The sequence below is a fragment of the Arvicanthis niloticus genome, chromosome 5, assembly GCF_011762505.2.
Source record: "Arvicanthis niloticus isolate mArvNil1 chromosome 5, mArvNil1.pat.X, whole genome shotgun sequence".
In the NCBI taxonomy this organism is placed as follows: Eukaryota; Metazoa; Chordata; class Mammalia; order Rodentia; family Muridae; genus Arvicanthis; species Arvicanthis niloticus.
In genome coordinates, this window is record NC_047662.1 from 63,459,782 (window position 1) to 63,474,124 (window position 14,343).

The 14,343-nt window shown below is 44.2% G+C and overlaps 1 protein-coding gene across 4 annotated transcripts in view; it reads right to left on the bottom strand.

Annotated features, from left to right (window-relative positions):
* Positions 1 to 6,870: 6,870 nt before the first annotated feature.
* Positions 6,871 to 14,343, bottom strand: part of Adamtsl1 (ADAMTS like 1) — an 877,745-nt gene continuing 870,272 nt past the window's right edge. For 2 of the 4 annotated variants that reach the window (XM_076934699.1, XM_076934698.1), the window contains 3 exons: positions 11,794 to 11,903; positions 10,871 to 11,091; positions 6,871 to 9,384 (listed from right to left, as the gene is read on the bottom strand). In XM_076934699.1, coding sequence (XP_076790814.1) covers positions 9,278 to 9,384; positions 10,871 to 11,091; positions 11,794 to 11,903 — 438 coding nt within the window. In that variant the 3' untranslated portion in view covers positions 6,871 to 9,277. Of the gene's footprint in view, positions 11,092 to 11,793; positions 11,904 to 14,343 lie in introns of all 4 variants that reach the window. The other 2 variants (XM_076934696.1, XM_034501637.2) reach the window with 1 other exon arrangement.

Consider the following 14,343-nt stretch of genomic DNA (forward strand, 5'->3'; position numbering starts at 1 on the left):
TGCTTCAAGAAAGAAAGAGTGGGAGTTAGGCCAGATGGCAGGCTTAATTTTATCCTTTAATCATGAATCCAGTAAGTAGTTGTGGGCAGTGGAGGGAGGGAAGATCAGGGAATGGAGGAGAAGATACCTTTGTAAAGAGTCTTGTTCTTTGGCAGCAGGAATTATAGATGAGCTAAAACAGGGTTGGTATAATCCGCATCATCCTTTGAGGACCTTTCTTTGTGCATTGAAGTAATTTTTCTTTTTCAGAAGAGAAGGTGCAAGTAAAAGTGGGCCAGGGGCTGAAGTGCTGTGTCTCTACTTGCATGGTCTGACCATCAGCAGTGGTGTGTGACAACCACAAGGCCAAATTCTAGAGTAAGCAAGTAAATGTTAATCAACCCAACCCAATGCCATTGAATAACCTGCTCCTTGTATTTGAGTAAGTCCTATTGTTAATACATAGTGGCTCCAAGGTCAGTGTTTCCATGGTAACAATAGATGAAACCTCTTCTGGTCAGGTCAAATAAACAGAGCTGGGCTCAGAGAACCCAAATCTAGCTAGATTTTGATCACAGTGCTGCTAGATTCCCTGGGTAAAACTTAGTCCATTTCTGTTGTAAGAATGCAGCAGAATGGGTAATTTATAAAAAAAAATTTTTTTCCTCATGGTTCCAGAGATTAGGAAGCCAAGGTCAAGCTGCCAGTGCTCTAGGAGCTACTTTTGGCTTCCAAGATGGTGCTTTGAATGCTGTATCCTTGTGTTGGGAGCCGACTCGTAACAAAAAGCGGCTATTATCTTTGCAGCCATCTCGAGCCATATACCCTGACAAGAGACTTGTTTTTCAACAGCCTACAACAGCTGAGCACACTCTGATAAATATCTTGTTTATCCCACATATCTTGTTTTGCTGTTTAATGCCCCTAGCTACAAGGCACATGGTGCACATGCTATTCACGCTATACATGCCTGTAAGACACACACTGCAAGACATGCCTGCAAGGTGCACATGGTATCCACACCTACAAGGCATGTGGCAAAACATATAAATACCCCAGACTTCCCTTCAATAAGAGAGACTTGAGACTTGATCAGAACCTCTATCTTGTCTCCATTCTTCCCATTTCTTCTCCTTCATCCCCACTCTCTCTCTTGCTAGACCTTGACCCACAGACCGGAGCAACAGCTCAAGTGGGACACAGTGGCCCCCAAGCCAGACAGTGTGGGCTTCAACATCCTTGTAAAGAAAATTGTGTTCTTATGGGGCAGCTAGCTTGTGAGTGGACGTTCATGGATCCTGTTGGGAGGAGTTGTGATTCAAGAGTGTCTTCTGCCCCAGTGGCTCAGGGAGGTGGGTTCCGGAGAGAAGCAAGTGGGATTTTTGACTGAGTTCACTCCACATGGCACCTGGCAGGGAGACCTCACTCAGTCTGAAGTCCCGCAGGGTGCAGGGCTCTTGAGTGGGGAGTCTCCAGGCTGATGGCTGACCTGGGAGCTGGTGATCTGTCCTTAGGCTCCCAGAGACTGCTGGGAACCACAGAAGAACAGACACTGGGGGCTATGGGCTGGAGTATGAGCTGTATCCCCAGGGTGAGCGTTTGGTTAAATACCGTTTGTAAGGAGGAGGGTCTGAGAAAGAATACTTAATTGACTGCACCCTCTGGCCTTTAGGTATCTCATTAATATGGAAATCTCTTGAGGCTGAGGCCTGTCACGGTCACGCCCTCTACCTGTGCTAGGTAACACAAACCTCTTTGGGAGGGGCTGCAATGCCCTACATGATTGAAAAGCATGGACCAATGGAAGTCTTGGACACGCGTCAGGAGCCTGGAGTCTGGGGCATGGCCAAACACCTGCTGTTGTCCCATTAGGATCTGGGGTTTGAGGCCTGTGTCTAACCAGGAACCAAACTATCCTTTCACAGTCCCACATGTTCTCATATGGCAGATGCTTGGAAGGGCAAAAAGAGATTCAGTTCAGTCCATCAAGCTCCTTTTTTCGGACTGCCATTCTTGTTCCCAGACATTTGGGGAGGAGCTGTCATGATTACCTCTTAGAAAGTGTCACCTCGCTTCAGGCAGGAATCTGACATTTGGCTAGAACAAAGAAGTAATTGCGGGCAAGAATCTAAATCTTAGGCTAGAACAAAGAAGTAATTTCAGGCAGGAATATAAATATTAGGCTAGAGCAAGGAAGTAGGCTCCAGACATGAAAATGACTTTGGGCTAGGGCAGGGAAGTTGGCTCAGATATTTTGGTCATCCTGATAAGCCCTTAGAAATAGCGATCACTGGAGTGTTCAGGGAACTTTGTTTAATACCTTGCTTGTTCTTTGACTATCTGGGTTTATTGTCTTGCTTGTTCCTTGACTATTTGCATCTATTGTATTGCTAGTTCCTCAATCTAGAACTGACCTTAATACTTGCATGAAGTTAAAATGGTATAAAAACAAAAAGGAGGAGGAGGGATAGGATAGGGCGTTGGGCTGGGAATGGGGAAAGGGGATGACATCTGAAATGTAAATAAATAAAATATCAATAAAAAAAGAAAAGAAAGGAACATGCTATTTCTTAGGACCCTCCCTGTGGTAGCACTGAAGTTTGAAGGGGCTCATTCTAGCCATAGCATCTAGAACCTTAGTGTATTTGTGTCAGAACACTCATGTTACTGTGTTCTTTCCAAGCCTAAAGCACAGCCCTTTTTTACTTGTGGATAATTAATTAAGATTGTATAACAAAACAGCTGTTCAGCTTTATAACAATATCTGAAATGCTTACAATGCTTACTTCTGGAGGTGAATTATGATGAAGTATTGTACATGTTGGGGGACTACCTCCAGGATATCCATTTAATTTCTTTCCATAAACACAAATGTATACTGGGATTTCTACAGAGAGAATAACAGTTCTGTCTTAAGTTGATATGGGTTGTAGGAGAGCAGAGTGAGTTTAAAGGGTGAACTTTGTAGTCAGGGTGAACTTTGCAAAAACTCCGTGAAGGAGGATACTGTGGTAGGCTTTGCATGCTGGAGGCTGTGGGAAGAAGTCCTGGAGCCTTCCCTAGAGCTTGGCAGACTTCTCATTTGAAATAGGATGATCTAACATTTGTTGTGGGTTGTGTCACTCCAGGTGGACTGGGTGCTCTCTAAACCCAGGGATTGGGTGCCCAGTTCTACGTGCATGTGTCCAGAGTTAATGGCTTTAATAAAAAAGGTCAAAAGCAAGGGAAGGTGTATGTGATGGGACAAGGGGCTGGGGAGTCAGGAAAAAGGAAATGAGTGAGAAGTGTAGAGACTCACCGGGCAGAGAAAAGGCAGAGTGAGAATCCCTGGGGGTGGATGAAGTCTTGGGTTGTCTTCCATGCCTGCTGCATCAGGGGCAAAGCAGACCCTCACTGTGCAAATGAATGGGAGAGTTGGTTATGGGGTCTTGCTTTTAGGTGAGTATCCTTCCACTCAAGTAGGGAGGGGCCTGGGTAAGTGGAAAAATTCAGGGTGGGAGTCCTTGGAGCTGGCTTCTGCCATTTGCCCTTGCATTATGACCTACTGATCTACAGCCACAGGACAGGATTTATACAGATGATGGATGGAGCAACTTTATCTGCCTTCTGTGGCCTCAGCTAAGTCATTTATTGACCTTTCAACTGTTCCCTAAAAAACAACTGTAATTCGATTGAGAGGCAGAAAGTCAAGGCATGACACACCTCTTGACCTTGACCATTAAACATCGTATGGAGTGGCTTACCTGGTAACAAAGTCATTCACAGCTTGTCTACTCTCCTTCATGGGATTTGTAGAAAGGTCAACCCTGGATAACATGAAGTCCCAGAGGAGAAGGCGATTTCCCAGAATATTCTCTGGTCTGAATGCTGACTGCGTGATCTCTGAGGCTTTGAGCACTCCATTTAAACAAATATTATTTATGTTCAACAAGAGAACCATTCCCCATTGTCTGCCTTTTCTAACTCACATAAAACTGTACATTTAACTTCTGTTTACATATATATAAACCATATCGTTAGGAGTAGCCTGGGAAATGCTTGGTTGGAGATGAATTTTGCCCTTTGAAAACACAGGAGTGAGTGACAGCTGTATATTGTCTTATCAGAGGCGTGACATTGCGAGGTTGATTGGGACCAGGTGTCTCACAGAAGCCATCTGAGTAGAACTATAAACTTTTGGTTGACAAGCAGGGTGACAACCCAGCTCTTTTTACCAAAAGATTGGTTGCCAATATCTGCCTTCAGTGTAGGGTTATTGACAAAGGAACAAAAACTTGGGGTGCTCTGAGGAAGAAGCTAAGGGAGGCCAAGGACAACAGTTTGTGACAAACTTTATGACATGTTGATCTAGATTTGACCTATTAGAGCATATCTAAGTGGACAAAAATGGTGGGTGGGAGGGAGCAGAGAAAAACTTTGGGTCAAGTTTGGTCAAATTCTTGTTACATTTGATTCCTTACTGTTTGCTTCATGGCTGTATCAACACTGGTCATCTCCTAATTGGCAGTGCATGACTTGGGCAGATCACCTTCTCTGAGTTAACTTATATCCAATGTATATTGAGTCTGAATCATGAAGTCTTTAGCTCAGCTAGCTCACTGAATGAAATGAGGTACAAGAGAGATGAAAGCATTTGTTTTGCCTTCTAAGTTAGCTGTTTATAGGCTGGTTCACCGAACAGTATTCTTTTATTGTTCTTAACAGTGCTATCCTTCTCCCTACACAACCATTTTCTTGTCCTTTGTGGAGGACGCTGACTACTTTAGGGAACGCCATGGATTACTGAGATAATAACTTGTCTGGAATTAGCTGAGAATAATTAAGTTGGATTATTCCCTTCTGGCTTATTTGCAACACGAAGAGATGAGACGTCCCTTATTTTAGCTCATACTGCACTTGCGTATTTGCTTACGAGTACTTTCCCATGTTTTCTGGTAACTTCAGAGGAAACAGTAGTGATGAATACATTTGGGTATGTTGACTTCAGAGCAGGCTTTACACTGAGGTTCTAAGATAACATTTGCTCTGAGAAATGTTTTCCAGTGCTTGTTGGGACTTTTCTTGGGTCTGACGTGGCTAAATGCTTTGATCTGTTTTTTCCCCCCTCTAAGACACAGAGCTTGGAACTTGATCACTAATGTCTTTCTTGTTTATTCTGCTGGGCAACACTAAGCTTTGAAAGAAAGACTGGCTTCCTTCTCTGTTCAAGCTGGAAACTCAGAGGTGACAGTGGGAAATAACACAAAGTAGCTTGAACTGTCTTTCATCTCCCTGTCATTCCAGGGTTAGTTTGAATGATGATGATAAAAATGATTATCCTCAGTGAGTCCTTCAGCACGGGCAGCCCCTGATAATTCTCGAGCCTGAATGAATTAGCATTTTTAAACATCCTGCATCCTATGTGGTGTGCTGCCTTTATAGATGGTGAGGCTGAAGTGTGAATGAGTTTGGGTGACACTTAACCGTTCTCATCCCAATGTCCCGCATTATTTCTGGGCTCCTTTAGTTTGTTCTGGTTGCTCATAAGGACCAGCAAGGACTTTAGAATGACAAATGATAACTCTAAGACAGTTGCTGGTCAAGTTTCCAGGCATTTATCCTGTAGTCTATGGCATCTTGGCAGGAATCTCTTCTGTTTTCTTATTGGGATCTGTGTCTGAAGCTGGAGACTTTTCTGCACATTATGTTTGAGGCCTCCCTGTCACTTGAGTCTTCTTGGGTTTTCTCTTTGACATCTTTGACTTCTCTCCACAGTGTTGCTGTAGGACATTGGTTGCTGGTGATTATCTATCTATGTATGTATCTATGTATCTATCTATCATCTATCTATCTATCATCTATCTATATATAATTTGAGCAAAACCTAATAATGGGAGAATAAAGAATAATAATGGGAGAATGAAGAAGAGCTCTCAAATGTATTGTTAACATTACTCAATAAGAATGGATGTGTTGGGGTAAGTTTCTAGAAAGCAGTCTAGAGTTCAGCTTGGAGGGTGCTGCATGTGTTGTGGGTGGGGATTTTGGGGGCCAGTTCTGGAGCCTCTCTCACAATGGTCTTGCAGAGACATCATCCAGGCCTAAGGACATATTGCCCTTTGACTAGACCTATCTAGGAAGAACTTTACAAATGTGCTTGTGGCTGGCTTTTCTGCACACCACACAGAAGCTCTATTGCTATAAAAATCTATAAAAATATTAAAAATAGGGATGTAGGCGTCTGAGCCATGTAAACAAAACCAACTGATTTTCGGACAGAAGACAACAGCTCTAACGATGGTGCTTATAATGTTGCATAACTGTTATCTACTATTAACCTCAAAGCAGTGGGAAATGATGGTTTGTGTGTGTGTGTGTGTGTGTGTGTGTGCGTGTTTGTCTGTCAAGATGACTGTATGCACATGAGAATAATTGCAGGGTTGCATGAAGATCAAATGTAGTGATCCATGAAGCTTAGTCTCCACTCACAACCAAAATTCCATCACATGGCTGCCTCCTCCTGTGCACACCTGCTGGCTAGTAGCTACAATGGAGTCTTCATTTATCCTGAGACACTGTCCCTTGCTTTTCTTCCAGAAGGTACTTGTGGCTTTTTTTTTTTTTTAAATCTGTATAAGGCTGTCAATGAGATGACTGGTCCTTTTGTTAGACAGTACTCAGGCCAGAATGTGCACTCATTTGCTGCTGCCTTCCTCCAAGGTCATTTACTGAGCTGCCCTTTCTGAGCATGGATCCCCAGTTTCCCAGGGAAAGGCTGAAAACTGCAATTCCTCCATTTCAGGAAGATACTTATAATTGGTTGAGAACCAACCAATTAGTAAACAGGGATTTTCTTCACCCCTTGCAGAAAGTAGGAAGAGAATGAGTTTCACAGAGACACTGACACCATGATTTAAATAAATAAGCTGTATTATCTGTACAAAAAATATAAATACAGTTTTGTGTTTTAGAGGAGGAAGTGTCTCCTTCCACATTATCCAGCAGCCCCGATAATTTGTGGTACTGCTGAGTCACAATTCACAGAACAAATATTAAATGTACATTCATGTCATGCAAGGAAGCACACTGCTTTCCACTCCAAACCTAAGCTCTCCAACTTCTTCTGAAAGGCACTTCCAACCTCACATTCGGATGGTGGCAGAGCTGGAAGATGCCTGCTTTTTAGAAAATTCAAACACTGACCACCAATTTTTCATAGCTACTGAACTAATCAACTGTATTAGTATTACAGAATTTGTGTTCATTTCATGTATAACTAGTGTCACAAATGAATCGGCCCTATTGCTCTCCCCCAATCCCACATTAGGTTTTACAAGGTTCTCCGTATACAGTGGATCAGAGTTAAACATCTGTTTTGTTTCTTTTAAAATTAGGAAGAATACAATTATCGCCACAGAGTTTTTAGGAACACAGCTGCAGGAAGTTAATAAAAATCCCCCAAAGAGTTATTTTTCTGGATGACAATGTACAATTACTAATATTGCACTTTTTAATACAAGAAATCCTAATAAATATTCACAAAAGATATACATAGAAACACTCTCTTTAATTTTAAATAAACATTACACTGACTTTTAATAACACAATTTCTTAGAGCCTATTTTTGTGATGAGGAAGAGGCCTACCCTAACTGTCCATAGCACACCTAAGAAGACACAGATTAACATCATCTTCCAAACTTAACTTCCAGGCTGGCTGGGAAATGCAGCCCCGCTGTCAGTGGTGGCCCTGGGATGATAGCATTTGGTGAGTGTGTTTGTGAGGGGCAGCTTCTCTGATGGCTACTGGGCTCTGCCTGCCTCATCTGCTAAACTAAGGCCGCTCAGGAAGGAAGCAAATATCACTGTCGAAGCTTCTCTGCAGACTGAGGATTTGCCAAGGGCTTCTGTTTTAGTCATAGCCATAGCTGATGCGTGTTGCTGAATTGTGTGTGCTGCTTAGCCTGCTGAGTGGTCCATTCACCCAGTCTGGTGTGCTAATTACCATAGTATTTGTGTAGTTGGGAGGATGGTTACAAAGCTTTCAAGGGCTGTCTTGTGAGTCTTTAGCTATCTTCTGGCTTTGCCATAGCACCTTATCATGCTCCCTACTCCCAGCCTGCTGCACAAATAGGACGCATAGCAGCTCTTCTGTGGTTCAGGAGGGCTTCCAGGCCCAATGCATGATGGCTGGGAGAGGAAGGCAGGCTGAGGGCGTGCATGACCCCTCTGTCCTCTCCCGATCTCTGGCAAAGGTTCCAACACCCTATAGATGTTTGTCAGCAAACAGGTTGCTTAATGAATCCTTTGTGAGCAATGATTCCAGTCTCTGGCCCAACAAGGGGCAGCAAAGTCATTCAGATGGAAAACCAAGAGTACTCATCCTCAAATGCCCTTGGCCTACTGCAGCAGTTAGTTCAGGGCTAGTGACCCTTGATTTTGGTAAGGAGATGCCAGAGGCAACCTTACTACACAGCCAGACCCAGACCCCTTGTGTTTTCCACAGCTGCAGACACAAAAGTCACTTGATAGAAAGAGGGAGTAGAGACACTTGTATAATCGCATGAGGGCACACCTGTCAGGGTGACCTGAGAGGACACTGAATACCCTTCCTCACCTCTGTTGAACCTACAGGACTGTACATATGTGCCAGGGCACAGGTTTGTCCTACGGGTCTCATGTGGCTGCTTGAACAATCTGTCCTGCCTGCAAGCTCCTCTCACTGAGGAGCACACACAAGCTTCCCTTCCCTCTCTCTTCCCAGCCTCTGTCTTCTCCATAACTGTATGCCTTCTGCCTATTTTGCTTGTCTCTTTTGACATAACTCACCTGTGCACAGCTCAGATCTCTTCTTGGTTTCCCACCCTGCCATCAGAAGAACTGAATTCTAACCTGGTTTCTGCTCTAGTATGCTGCTCCCCTGTTCTAACCACCAGGGAACAAAGGAATGGCACTCCTGGTTGGCCTGTGCCTGTACCTATGTGTTATAAACTCCTGGCTGTCCCTATAGTTATGGCTTGCTCTTCCTGTGTCTCTGCAGACCGAGATCGGGAAGAAGCCAGCTCTGCAAGGGAGCTGCTGTCTGCCTGGCCTGCTCTGCAACCCTCCTTTAGACATCTCTTTTAATGTTCTCAACACTTGCTTCCAGCTAACTGAATAAGAAAACACGCCAAGGTCCCCAGGAGCATGGGTGCAGGTGGACATGGGTGTGTGGGGAGGGGAAAATAAATAAATAAAAGGGAGAAAGCGTAAGTCATGTCCAAGGTGGTTGTATGAGTCCTCTGTGTGGCCAGGGTAGAGTTCATCCCTGTGCCCTGTCTTCATGCTTTGCCACACGTTCCACAGCAGCGGGATCGGAACTGGCCGAGCTGGCAGAGTTTCAACTGTCTCACCTTCTCGCAGTACCTGGTGGTGTCTCTGCACTCAGCTGGGAAAGCAGGAGGGAAGGAGGGGGACAGAAAGGAGATATGAAACAGAGGCTCATGGACACAGCTGCTGCTGCACTGCCTAGGCACTCGGCAAGCTGCCTGTGGGGTCTACCCGGCCATGGCTCTCCAGCACCTCTGGGTGTGTGGGGAGCCCCTCTGGACAGCTTTCCCTCTGGCAGCGAGTGCTCCACCCTTTGCCATTCCCTCCCCACCAGCCTGCAGCTGTTCGGCTGATTGATGGAGGGGCTGTCTCAGGTCCTTCTTTGCTTCCATCTGATAGCTGCTTCTACTTCAGGCTGATAGATTTAATCTCTTTCCTCTTGGGATAATCTCATCTCCCTGTTTGCTTTTTCCCCCATGGGCTTTTTTTTTTTTTTTTTTTTTTTTTTTTGTGAGAGATGTTCTCAGAAGGACAGAATTCTGTTCCTTGTGAGAGAGCATGCAAGCAAGGACTTGGTTGAAGGTCCATATCCTCAGGTGCTTGGACCACTCCCTGCATAGCTTTTCTTTCTTTATCCAGGCCGCCTGTTCTTCAGCACACCAGTCCTTCCAGACACTGTGGCATTTCAGTTCTTAACCACTGGTGCAGCCTGTAGCTGGTAAGCTTTGCAAGTCCTTGCACTGTGAGCCAGTACTTTCTGAACATGCCAACCATCTGATAGGAACACCAGCACTTCACCAGAGTATACATCATACATCTCCCAGTGTGTCAGAGGGATGGGGCATGTGCCTACAGGCTTTCTGCCTCAGTGTTGGAAATTGACTGCCCAGTGAAGTTTAGTGAGGAGGAAAATTAGACTCTTATTTTAAATTGTCTATACTTTTTGTGGGGAAATAGCTCCCACTTGGATTTTGGGTTCTAAGGAGGAGAGACTAGATCCCTACCTGACTAGAATACAAATACTGGTATGGTGCTGAGAGGCTCCAGACCCGAGGGTGGAGCGAATGGATGACTGACAGGACCCAGGGGCACAGTCTCCTGTTTCTTTCCAGTGGATGTACATGGGCTGGGGTGGAGGGGCGGGGTCAGCAGGTCCTTGTTTGGTGGGAAGCAGAGCAGTGATGGGTGCAGAGTTGGCTGAGAGGCTGGCAGTCTGCATGCTTCTTCAAGGTTAACAGTGCTCTGTCTTTAGTAGCCTGGTCTCTGTGAACCATTGTTTAGTCTTCCCCTGTGGGTACCAGCCAGGTAGACTGCAGGTGTGTTGGAGGCCAATTTTATCCAGCCCTTGGCTCTTTTATGGCTCAGGATGAAGACAGTGGAAGCCCTTGGGACACATCCTGGCATCTTTTGTGGTCTGAACATGTGTATACACATCCTTGCACACACCTGTGTACCCCACCTAAAATGTTCAATTCTTGCCCGAGCTCACAATCCTTAGGGAACTTGATCCAGTGCCCTGTGTTCAGGCTCAGTCCCAGGGATTGCCCTCTGTACCCGATGACCTGTGGGGAATTTGCAGAATGTTCTTTGGGATTGGAACGTACTGTTTTCACACGGAGTGATGTTGCAGCGTTGCCAGTTGGCGGGTCGGGGCCCCCAGGAACACAGGTGCTCAGGCACAGCCTTGTTAGTGCGCACGTGAACACACTCCACCCGCCGGGACTGGAAGCCATAATTGCCACAGGTTGCTGTGCACAGGGTCCAGAGGCTGACCCTCCAGTGTACACTGCAGGCCTCTGACCAGCAGTTTTGGGTGCTCACAGGCCTGTAGGAGGATAATGATAAAGGTAAGTTTCTCTGTGGGAACCAGATCTGAAAACAAACTACAAACCCAGAGATGTAGGTAGGTAAGTTGAGGTCTCGATCTCTGCTCTGTTAAGGAATGAATGGGCATGGACCTTAAGGAGGCCACTGTCCTGAGCATGCATCTTCTCTTCTCTACAGTCCTTCATGACCAGAGAACAAGCTCTACTCACCATGGAGACTAGCAAAGGTGGAACTTGGAGTCTCATCTTGGGCTAAGAGACGGAGGTAAGGGGCCATTTTCCTAAGGGATCATCTACAAGAAAGTATACTAGGGGCCAGTAGTAGACAGGCACAAGTTGAGACCTAGGGACAAAAGTTGTCATATTGACCTAACTTTTAGAGACAGGATGGCAAGATGAACTTGTTGAGCTCTTGTAGTCTGGGGGCCCATGGTGTAGGTGCCTCTTGCTCACCTAGAGATGAGTGTGAATCTCTTGTGGAGTCAGACCTTTATGAAGAACACTTATGTGTACTTCATCTCTGAGAGAAGAAAGCCCAAGAGAAGCTCCCTGTTTGCAGGAGGCAAAGGGTAAGATGGGGGTGGGGGCAGGGCAGATGAGCCCTTGTGTAAGATTGGAGGAGCAACAACCTTCTTGCATCAAGCTCTCTCTGCATTGTTGATATTGGGGCTGTGTAGAGGAGGATGAAGGCATTGTCTTACCTGGGGAGGGCACTGCACTGCTCTGATGGTAAGGTGATGCCATCCCGGGTCTGGCAGAAGACCTGTCTGTGCTGCACAGCGAGGCGAGGGCCTATGCAAGGCCCATTGCACTGGGAGGGGGAAAGGAGATGTATAGCATGTTATCTATGTCCGGGGGGGGGGGGCGTTGCAAAGCTTAGCACTCCCTTAGGCACATACTAAGTATATACTTGTTTCTTAGAGGGCAGGATCGTTGAGTAGGATTTCTCATTAGACCCTGTAGATCTTCTTTGGATCAAATAACAGACACTCACTGGCATGTGCTTTATGTCACAATGGGACGGTTAACTGTCCTATAGTCTATGGGCATGTGCTAGGGAATGGCCAGGGGAAGTGTAGCATTGACCAGAGAAGGCTGACCTGGAATAACCTGTGAGGATATTTTGTCATGTGCTGGGAATATGATGGTAAGCTTCAGAGATGAAGACCTCTCAATACCATAGCCGGTAACATTGACCTATTTAAGTACTTAGAAATAACATTTGTTTTTTGTAAAGTACAGTACAGGTAAGGCAATGTAAGTAAAAAAAAAAAAAATACTGCTGAGAGTCCTCAGAAAATAAATATAGAGAGTCGACTTGTGCATGGTGCTACCACCTTCTTAGAAGGAACCTGGTCTTGGGTTAACACAGTTGACCATTTCAACATCTGTTACTGTATTTGGCTAAGAGACTGCAAGAAAAACAGACACACCAAGTAACTCAGCAGCCTGCTTCCACCCACTCCTCTCCAGACGCAACTGATGCCAAGGTTCAAAAGTTACTGTGCCTCTATTCTCAATACTAAGTTTCTTTATAGCTTTGTAATTATAATACAAAGAACACTGCTCCAAGCCTTTGGGGTGTGCTGCTTCAGGCTTCCAAGTATGCAGCTTTGTTGCCTATGTGTATATACGGCCTGTTTTAAGAGACATTTTCTACTTAGGCTTACAATGGCTTTTGTCTATTTCTTCTCTGGCCAATGGTAGATGGGTTTTCATTTGTTTTAAATTTTCGGAAGTTCTTGGATGGTTATATATTTTAAACATTAAGCATTCTACTAGGTCTATACTTGTATCTCGTCTTGGTTTGATTTGTATCCTCCCGTCTGCTAAAAAGCATTTAATATATTTTTATCAGATAACTTTTCACTTGGATAAAGTCTCCCCCATTTTTTTCTATCTTTTTCATTTAATGTAAAGTGTTTTATAAGTTTCTTGTGTGTGCCCCTTAGGAGTTTTAATTATTTTCTCTTATGAAGTTCACTGCACTCACTCAAATGATCTCTTCTCATAAAAACCAAACTTTGATTAGTTCAATTTATTAACCACAATCATGTGTTGTTGATTTTAAGTAAATTATTGTCTTATTAGTCAGACACACACACACACACACACACACACACACACACACACACACAAACAATACATATATGGTCACTTGTTGCTGAATGATGGAAGCACATTTTGATTTTTTTGGTAAGTGATTTTATTGTTATACAAACATCAAACTAAAACCAAGATGGCTATGATATCATCATATCATGCAATGATGAAATAAATATGTGTATATGTGTATCTGTGTGTTCATTGTATCCATTCAGGAGGCCAGCCAAAGAGATCCCTGGAACTGAGGTTAAAGGTGTTTTTGAGTCACCATATACAGATGCTGGGAGCTGACTCCCTCTGCAGTGAGCACTCTCAACCATGGAACCCTCTCTCAAACACAGGTGATGTGATCTTATGGGACCACTATTGTATATGATGGTTAGTCATTGGCTGGGGCATCTTTAATCGACACATGATGGTATTGTTTAGGTGTGTAGAGTAGAACTGTTATTCTTAGGGCACGTGGTAATTGTTTTTTATTTTTTATTATTTAACTTTTTGGCAATTTCGTATATGTATATAATAAGTTCTGGTCATGTTCCTCGCTCCACCCTCTCCTTTGTTTTGTGTTCTTTTTAAACTTTTAAGGAACTGACACTGTTCTCCACAGTAGTTAAACTATATTTTATTTCCTATGGCCACTCAATAGAAATTCAACATTTTTATCTTCACTAAATTTTTCTCCCAGTGCAGAGGATCAAATGCAGGCCTTATGATACTTGGTGAGTGCTCTACTGTACCCTAGCCAACACCAAACTCACTCTTTGATAAAGTCATCTTGATAAGTATAAAATAATAATACATGTGGGATTATTTATTCTTCTCCTCCTCCTCCTCTTCCTCCTCCTCTTCTTCTTCCTCTTCCTCCTCCTCTAGATAGGGTTTCTCTGTGTAACCCTATCTGTATTGGAAATCACTTTATTGAGCAGGCTGGTCTTGAACTCAGAGATCCACCTGACTCTGCCTCCTAAATGCTGGGACTAAAGGTGTACACCACTGCCTCCCAGCTCTTTCTTTCATTTAAAGAAAGCATTTTTCTATTATGTAGCTCAGTGTGGACTTGAACCTTTGAGAGTTGGTTGGCATACTGGATAGTATATCATTGGTGTACAAAACCCCTTAATTTTGATGTATTTTTGTCGTTT